Source organism: Berghia stephanieae, chromosome 8 (assembly GCF_034508935.2).
Source record: "Berghia stephanieae isolate SIO BIC M18660-M18661 chromosome 8, UCSD_Bste_1.3, whole genome shotgun sequence".
In the NCBI taxonomy this organism is placed as follows: Eukaryota; Metazoa; Mollusca; class Gastropoda; order Nudibranchia; family Aeolidiidae; genus Berghia; species Berghia stephanieae.
In genome coordinates this window covers 20,406,118-20,416,261 of record NC_088367.1, presented here as the reverse complement: position 1 = coordinate 20,416,261, position 10,144 = coordinate 20,406,118, and the positions used below count along the sequence as shown (strand labels likewise).

Genomic DNA, 10,144 nt, shown 5'->3' with positions numbered 1-10,144 from the left:
ATGGCACGCTCCACTACGTTGTGAGATTGACAATTTGGGATTGTCTATCCAGTGTTACCCACATAAAATGCCTTTCTATGGATCAAGGGTAACTATTCGTCATTTTCCTTTGCTCTAGTTTGAACGAAGTTGACGTTACTCAGCTCTTTGTTATTGTTTTAGAACATCCATTTAAAGATTAGTTCTCACTAAATTCTATCAATCAGACTATAATCGTTCAAGAATACACACATCGTTTTGTGTGCTGGTAGAGTATATCCGGCTGGCGGATGTTGTGAGCCTTTATCTTAACGCATTGTATCAATTACATGAAGATACATTATCAATAATTTTTAAAATCTGAGTCCTGCCTAGCGGAGTAAACAGAAAATTTCACATACCCAACTCACTCAACTCTAGTGTAGATGAGTACTAGCTACAGGAAGTAAAGATATTGAATAAGCTCTTGTAAGAATAAAAAAAAAGATGTCCTGCAGGCAACTTGTACTAATTAAAGTGAAATCTGATATCCTTTCTTTAAAAAATATAGCCTTGTGGAGAACATTGTGCTTATTTGAGTCAATAAAAAAAATTGTACGGCGCACAACTCTACTGAAAGATTTGAAAAATAGAAATGTATTTTTTACAGATAGATAAACAGATAACTTGATTTCCTTTTATAATTTAAAGTCAGTTTGAAAGTTCGTTAAGTCAAACAGATATCATTAAAAATTTACCGACGACACTCTCAAAATCAACCAATTTCTAAACTGTAAAAAGTTGTCAGTTTGGCGTTTTTAAGCAAATCGTTGCATTCGAAATAATGTATTTACTTAATTACTTTAAGGATATCAGACCTACACTAAGTTTTCAACAGTTTTCATCTATTAATGACATCAAGTATTATTATTGCCCCTTTGATGCTTTCAATGTGATGGTTTCGGGTGGATAATACCCAGGTTTAACTTATGGCCACACCCTCAACTCTATCTGTCCAGTAGATTCTTACTTCCTTTTGTGTTGTTGATTTAGCGGTGATCCGTGTTGTTATACAGTGGTGTGTTCTCAATGAGAGTTTGTTTGTGTGTGCGTATGTGTGTGTGTGTGTGTTGTGTGTGGTGCATCGTTAGTATGCGCTTGGCTAAGAAGTTCACAACATTGCCATCCGGAAGTATAGCAGACCAACACACAAAACTGTGTGCAACCATGATCGTTTATAGTCAGGTTAATACAGCTTAGTGAGAATTACTCATAAACGCGGATGGCAAAAACCAATAAGACCTGAGTGACGTCAACTTCGAACTATCTATACATGTGTGTGTGTGTGTGTGTGTGTGTGTGTTTTGGAATGTGGTTGCGTGGGGAAAAAAAGTACAGAAATTCCTGAGCGAGGAGGGGGGGGGGGGGGGGGGGGTTGGTTTTCTAGGAACTGTCAGATTGGCATTTGTCAGCAAATCGTGGCATTCATACTGATATTATTAACTTGATCACATGAAGGTATTCGGATTTATAGAAATTTTAAACAAGTTTCCCCGATTAACAACATCAACTAATAAATATTACTGTCGTTTTTATACCATCGATGTTATTGCCCTGGGAAATATTTAGTGAAACGTTGTCGGCAAACTGTCAATTGGTTCTGTCTAGCTTCTAGCCCGAACAAACCAAAAGTAGACAGATTCTGGGACATGATATTTTGCGCGTCTGCTTCAGATTTTCATTTGACCTCACATAAGTTAAGTAAAGGGGAGACATTCCGAAAGCTCCCACACCACCAGTATTTTTTCACCGTTGATCTTTTGTCAGGCGTTTATTTATTCAATTTGTCATCATATAGAAGCATTTAAAAAACTCTAGAACAAACCTTGATAGATTTGTGAAAGTTAAACATTTCCTAATTTGACCATTGTTTTGATTCTCGGCCGCCATTTTAATTTGTGAAGCATTGCAGGTAGTGCAAAGCAGTCCGAGGGTTTTTTTTCCCTATTAGGGTTAGTCATAAGTCTTAGTAAAGGTGCTAGAGTGTTTATTTTCGTATTAGGCTTAGTTAAAGGCACTAGGTTTTAATTTTTCGTGAGGTTAATTGAGGGAATATTATTTAAGTTGTTTCCCTTTGTAGGAGCTTTCGGAAGGCCTCCAAAGTAAAGCGTGGTAAAGACTTGCGACTTATTGATATTGATATCTACTGACTGATAAACTAAAATCATGCCAAATCATGCATGGCAACGACGACAAGCACATCGATTAAAATGTGCATCTAATCGTAATCAAGCTAATCAAGAAAATGATTCAGGCAATATCGAATGAAAATAGTTTTTTTTCCGCGAAATTGCGGCTTTCTACTAGTATATATATATATATATATATATATATATATATATATATATATATATATATATATATATATATATATATATACATATATATATTTATATATATATATATATATATATATATATATATCTTTTTCTTTCTCTCTGTCTCATTCTATCCCTCTCTCTCTCTCTCTCTCTCTCTCTCTCTCTCTCTCTCTCACTCTCTGTCTTACAAACACACATCCTGTCTCTCTCCCTCTAACTCTTCCTCTCCCCCCCCACCCCGCTTTCTCTCTCTCTCTCTCTCTCTCTCTCTCTCTCTCTCTGTCTCTCTCTCTCTCCTTCTCTTTTAACCTTTAAAAATTACTTTCTCTCCGCAATTTCAGGGCGAACTCATGACCCAGAAAATGATGACATCAACTATCGCCAAGCTGGATTCGATACCACCGAAAGGACGATACATCATTCACCTTCACAACTTCCTTCACATGATGCCTTTTCATCTATCTATTGCCAGAACAAGAATGCTACGCAATCGAGACGCAATCGCCCGCCTTTTAAAGCGAAATCCGACTACTTACGTCATCATCCAGTCCCCTCACGCCTCGCTTGATCGTTCTAGATTTAACAAACATAAAATGAATATATATTTGTTTCATATTACCAAATCTATAATGTCAGGGTTAGGGAATCGAGTTATGTTTTTGAATACTTTCGATTTGACTATCGCTAGCCAAAACGCAGATGGTCATCCAAAAAATTCAAATGAGTTTATGAATATATATCTAGGTCATATGTGTGGAAGATGATAAATAATATAATAATGTAAACTAGTATTTAGATTTATAATAAAAATATATCATGTAGCTGACATCAGCCTGCAATGACAAAATATTTTTTTACATTTTGTTCAGAAAACATTTAAACCCTACTTGTAAGAAAATCTTAGACTGAGACTTTAAAGAATTTAAAAAAAGATTTTTTAAACACTTTTGACAAGTTGGAGAGCATTTTAATCTCGTAAAAAATGAAGTGAGCGTTTTCTATCCAAAATGTAAAACATGTTTTGGGGTTTTTTTTTGCCATTGTATGTAGCGATAGTGGGAGTCTCGATAGAGAACTCGTCTTATAAACATAGGGATCTACATTGATTCTGTGTCCAATTTCGAGTTGTTTCTAATCTTCGCCCTGCCTCTGGCCAGATTGTAGTAATAGGGGAACGAGATCTAATAGCTCTGACAGAAATTATTTTGTGCCATACCAGCAACCTATCCTATGGGTAGCAAAGAACGGATATTGTCTGATATACGCTACATAAACCGGCATTAACTCCGGCTAAATGTGTTCCGTGGCTCTGACGGTCTATTACTGAAGAAAAGTGGCTCTGCCAATCAATTTCTTTACAAAAAAAGAACCAAAAATCAAGTCACTTGTTTTTTTTCCAAGCCTGCCACCTTGACCTGAATATCAGAAAAATTGCCAACTTTTCATCACGTGACCAACGAATGCATGAACGTACACAGACAAAATACTTTTTCCTATATTTTTTGAAATTTTTCGATGAATTTAGAGATCCTCAACGTGTCAAAAACTCTTAAAGCTGAGACCTATTTGAAGCAACCAACTTTTGGCTTATTTGAAGATTTGGTTTAAGAATTTTTGACAAGTTTAAAATCATCTTAATTCATCGTAAATGGAATGAAAGCTCTTTGGTTAAAATGTAAAGTAGTGTTTTGTTTGTTCAATATCTGAAATGTGTATAATATACACATGAATCAGTGCCAGACAGTGCAGAAAGAAAAATTATACAAGAAAAGAACATCCCAAAGAATCATCCTTCCTGCCTAGATCTTGAGGCAGGGGGTTGTATATTCCTTCCTGCTTAGTCTGGCACTGTTGCACACCCACCTTTCCAGATATTTAATTTACGCCAGTGCCTGCTCCCTAATTTGTCACTTTTGACGTTTGGTGATACCTCAATGTCTGCATTTCGATCCTTACTCAAAGGATTTTGGTAAAGAAGTTTTTGGTGGTATTTTTATGACTTCCTTCATTATTTAGTTCTCTGTGGTACACAACGTTTTGTTTTTGTGCGTATGACGTATTTAATCACTGCCTGTTCATTATTTTCTCTGTTTGTTGATACATTTTCAAAAAAAATTTCAGATGAATGAATTTCCAACTCTAATTAAGTAATACCTATGCAATAACCATTATATATGCAACGAAGAAGCAATGTGAAGTGCATTGAGCATGTTAAGCCCAGAAAGTTCGCATACAAATGTTCATATTTCATTTGTTTGGGAGGTATTTTTGCCAAGATGAGGGTCGTTTATTTTGATCGATATATGAAGGACGAGCCAATGCTTTAAATACGAGTTTTCCAGTTTACGGAAGTCAACTGGTGAAACATCGTTTGGCGATCCTTGTATAGGGAATGAAATAACTTTTCCGCCGGTGACGTCACAGACGATGGTTGACGTCCAAACAAGGGACGCTACTCTTCCGCTAATCTCATTCCCTATTCGTGGTTTTTAATGTTTTAATATGTGATGAACAGCAGTTAAGTATTTACGATCATAATATGCATACTCTATCACTCAGATTTGGATATTATGCCTAAAAGTTGTATCTACTAATGAAAGTTTAAAAAATATGTCACAACTTTGTTTTTTTAAAAATCAAGCTCAAATTTTTAATGACCAAGTATTGTTAATTTCCCTATGCCTTTCAATGTACAAATTACATGACAACTATGCATGTCATTTTATTAAATTTTAATAATTGACTATCAGCCAGTAACGTTGAAATAACGAATTTTACAAATTATGTGATATTTATGTATCGGGAGATAAGCCTACTTTGATATTTACTTTTTAAATGAAAACCGTTATTGATTTTTGTTGTTGCTGATTTATAGGAATGCTTTATTTACTTGTGTATAATGTAATTTTTTTTAATGGTGTCAAAACTTTTCACACTGCAACTGTAAGAGTTAAAGTAATATTTTTTGAAATATTAAATAGATAAAGAGTAAACTTTTCAACCTATATCACTTTATGAAATTTATGGCCATGTTTGAGACATGTCAAAAAGGTGAATTACTAAGAATGATGTAAATCATAAACAAATCCCATTTTTTTTTTTTTTTTTTGCAATTAGATTATTTTCTAGAATTCCATAGAAAGTTCTCCTTTTCCCCAAAGTGAACAACATCTATTATTTCCTTTTGTTCGGTTTACAGAGCGAAACAGGGATCGCCTTGTTTAAACTTTCAACAACATTCCACATTGTGTCGACAACGGTCTGCAAACTGTGTATGAAACAGTACCAGACAAAACAATGAAGGAAAATACAAAAAAAGACATTCAGAAAGATTAAAAAATCCGCCTGCCTCGATTGATATGTTGGAACGATTTTTTACTTGTATTTTTCTTTCTTGTTTTGTCTCATATATTTTTTAAAATCTTAGACCAGTACCTGCTCCTTAATTTGTCACTTTGATATTTTCACACATAATGTAGAACAGTTCAGAATTTTATTTGGATAACAGTTCATTAATGACGATCGTTTATCCGACTAAAATTCTCTTTTGAAAATAATTATAATTTTGCTCTGATATCATATTATTATACCGGTTATGTTATAGACATTTATGTAAGTACTGGTGCTCAATAATTTAAAGATGTTGTAATATATGACATATCTACTCAAAACGATAGTGCGTCGGCGTGAGTTAGATTTAGATAATTAAATTCATAGCCAATAAATGAGACGAGGTCTAGGGGGTCCAAACAAAACCAACAAATCTCTGCTTCATGGGGGATAAATTTCAGTTCCTTTGCATATGAAGCAAGCGCTCTATCAACTGGCCTATCTCGGGACTGCCATTCCCTCTCCTCAAAGACATCATTGTTTTCAATTAAATATATCTAATAAGTTAAGTTTAAAGTTCAATTTAAGTCATTAATTCTGCCTATACGTTTAAATATATATATATATATATATATATATATATATATATATATATATATATATATATATATGATGAGTAAAAAAAACTTTCACATTTGTCCAAGACGGCTATGTGGTCTAGTGGTATGACACTCGCTTTCGGATCTGAAGGTCCTGGGTTTGAGCCTCGTGCTCGGCGCATAGTTGAGTCCTTGGAAAAGGCTCTTTACTCACATTCTCTCACCATACTCAGGTGTTAACAGCGTTGTCTTTGTCCGAAAAATTGTAATGTCGCTTAACAGGCGTCATGTCCTGTCCTACATGTTAAATGTTGTTGTTGACCAAGGACCCCTTGTAAAGCGCTTTGAGCACATTTAGTGGATATTGCGCTATATAAAGCTCAATTTTTAATTTTTTTTTAAGACGGCCGTTTTCTAAATGCAATGCATTTCGTCAGTTGCATGCTCTTCTTGGATGGAAGGTAATTCCGTGGTTTTCATTCTGAGTGTTAGAAAAGGCCGTCTTGAACGAATGTGAGTGATTTAAAAAAAACGCATTTAGTATGCTCTGAATTGTTAGTTTAATTGATAGAGCACTGTCTGAACTACAGTGCATCAATTCATTTAATTAATTCAGTACATGGTCTGGCTAATATAGACTTGTCTGAACTTTATTCATCTTCTAATATTACTTTTATTATTTAAGATTTATGTGACTATATATGCAAAACATAAGACAAAATTGGTATGGTATTCGTATTGTCCAGAAATGGAACAATTTTAAATTTGAAACAAAGAATGCAAAATTCAAAGATTATTTCAAAGTGTTAGTAGACAGGGAATTTTATGAAGGGAGATTTATATATGATGAATAATACTTGTTTTCACTGTTGTTGACAATCTTTTACTTTTGTATGTAAATATCATGCATTTTATTTTATTATGGTTATTTTCTATATGCATGGATGCACGAGTGTGTGTGTGGGTAAAGATATATGTTGTACACCACACATACATGTGTATATATAATTGATTGATTATATTTACCATGTTTATCATTATTGCGAATTTCAATCAATAGATGTTTTAGCATTACTATTAATGTTAAGGCCATTCAAGGAATTTTATGCTATTTCGCCCAATACCAAACGTTATTATTATTATTATTATTATTATTATTATTATCATCATCATCATCATCATCATCATCATCATCATCATCATCATCATCATCATCATTATTGTTTTCATTATTTAGTGCTTGTGATTAAATAAGTTTTGTGGTCTCGTGATACAACCTTCGGAGTGGTAGGTTTCTGGTTCAACCCCCCCCCCCCCTCTCTCTGGCTGCGTAAAGTTTAGTCCTTGGGGAAGCATTTTTACTCACATTCTTTCACTGCGATCATATTAAATATGAGTATCCGCGATAAGAGCGGTATCCCTGTCACACACAAAATCGAAATCGCCATGGTCATCCCGCTAATTATAACATCAAGAGTAGATGTAGAAAATTTAAAAAGTTATATACCAGTGTTAAACCTGCCTTTCTTGTCAAAGATATTAGAAAAACTTGTTCTTAAGCAGTTGACGAACCACCTTGAATTTAACATTCCATAAACCCTTAACATTCCATTTATTGTGTATATCAATCAGGCAATATATATATATATATATATATATATATATATATATATATATATATATATATATGTTGTGTGTGTGTGTGTGTGTGTGTGTGTGTGTGTGAAAGCTGTATTGTTTTTCTCCCTGCTAAGTCTGGTAAGTACCTTTTTTCAAATAAACACCTCTTCAGATTCCACATCCATATGGTACCAGAGTTTATCCCGGTTTCCAAAGCGTGAAACGAACAATACAAATTGCTTGCTGCCCTTTCAATAGGACGCTAGTCTATCGCAAAGTAATTTCCACCAGATCTGACTCAGCTGCCCAACCACAGCTGGGTGAACAAGGGGGTAGGAAGAAATCTCGACTTTATCCGGATCGATCTCGGTCTCTTTGGGTATGAAGTGAGTGCTCTACCAACTGAGCTATCCATCCCTCCCCATCAAAACATGAAAAAAAAAATCGATTTGAAACTGTAAATAAAGAAGAATGGTAATATGTGACCCAAACGTCCATAAACGCTATATTGCCGAGTTAATTCTAATTACTAAAAATAGAATAATATAGTCAAACTTCAACTTGGCTGAAGTTTATGTGATATTAAGATGGAGAGAAAGGTAAAAGGAGTAAATGTGACTCATAAATGAGGGAACAACACAAAACAAACGTCGTTTCGGCCTCTGACCCTTTTCAAGTAAACAGGAAATATATATATATATATATATAATATATATATATATATATATATATATATATATATATATATATATGAGTCAAAGCTATTCCCTTTATCTTTCTCACCATTTTATTGACTCATTTAATTTAGGCAACTCTATGTGATATTAAGCTGCTAGAAGCTGTGAACTGTAAAATGTAATAAACATAAATGGATATAACAACTTTTTAAACGGAGTATCTATTCGTCCTTCAGGTCGTATTCTTAAAATGTGTCTAGCCGACCTTCAGTGCTTATGCAAATGAGGTAGGCGTGCAATACGCACAAGGCAATTGACGGAAAGGCCGTTTTTTATTTTTGTAACCCATCGTCTCAAAACGGTATTATGTCAGAACGAACCACATGCTTAAAAGTCGAATTTAATGTTAAACTGGTCAAAAATATAAATTGTTGGCATTCGCAACATAAAATATTGTCGCCATTCTCCTCAATAAATCATATAAACTCAAAACAAATCTAATATTTCTGGCTATAAAATACATTTTCAAATTCTTAACAAACCCGACTTAATACCGTTTTGAGGCGAATGTCCACATTTGTCACAGTGTTTTTATATGTATTAAATTCAAGGTTATTGCCCTCCCAGAAATCGCATTGTTATTACAGTGACCTATATATGTCACTGCTTCCGTGGCTTTTTGTGTGCGCCCATGTTATCTATGTGTATTTAACTGGAATTACAAAATCGGAGTTTTCAGTCCTTCACGCTTCACTTTTTTAACGACTGTTGAAACGTAAGCATCGTTATGAGTATGAGTAGAAAAAAAGCATATTACTCTCTCTCTCTCTCTCTCTCTCTCTCTCTGTCTGTCTCTCTCACACACACTCTATCTATCTATCTATCTATCTATCTAGCTATCTATCTCTTCTAATTTCTTCCTCTTTTGTTTTCTTAAAAACCTTTCTCTCTCGTTATCTATCTCTCAATTTTATTCTCTCCCCCCTCCCTCCCTCTTTCTTTCTTGACTTCTGTCACATTTCTTTTCTCCTTGTCTCTCATTCTTCTTCCTCTCTCTTTCTTTCTTCTCATATTTCCCCCCATAAATCTCTAATGTTCCCTATGTCGGGTTGTCTCTCGCTCTTTTTAAGTATATTCCTCTATTTCGTCGTCGTCTTCTCTCCTCCTCCCGCCCTCTCTCTCTCTCTCTCTCTCTCTCTCTCTCTCTCTCTCTCTCTCTTTTCTCTTTCTTTCTATGTTAAAAAAATTGAGCTTTTGTATAGCGCAATAGCTACTCAATGTGCTCAAAGTGCTTTACAAGGGGTCCCTGACCAACAGCAACAACATATAGAACGAAACATGACGCCTCTTAGGCGATATATATTTTTTTTTCTGACAACGCTGTCAACTCATTTTACACCTGAGTACGATGAGAAGTGAGTAAAGAGCCTTTTCCAAGGACTCAGCTATGCACCGAGCGAGGGTCGAACTCAGGACCTTCCGATCCAAAAGCGAGTGTCATGCATATCTCTATCTATCTATCTATCTATCTATCTCATTCAATTCCAGTCTTCCTCTTTCATTTTCTCTACCACCTATA

At 34.7% G+C, this 10,144-nt stretch overlaps 1 protein-coding gene across 1 annotated transcript in view; it reads left to right on the top strand.

Annotated features, from left to right (window-relative positions):
- LOC144978328 (NXPE family member 4-like) overlaps nucleotides 1-6,264 on the top strand; it is a 31,899-nt gene extending 25,635 nt beyond the window's left edge. The window contains exons 6-7 of the mRNA XM_078924220.1: nucleotides 1-88; nucleotides 2,681-6,264. The exon at nucleotides 1-88 is cut by the window's left edge and continues 5 nt beyond it. Coding sequence (XP_078780346.1) covers nucleotides 1-88; nucleotides 2,681-3,103 — 511 coding nt within the window. The 3' untranslated portion in view covers nucleotides 3,104-6,264. The remainder of the gene's footprint in view (nucleotides 89-2,680) is intronic.
- The last annotated feature ends 3,880 nt before the right edge of the window (nucleotides 6,265-10,144 follow it).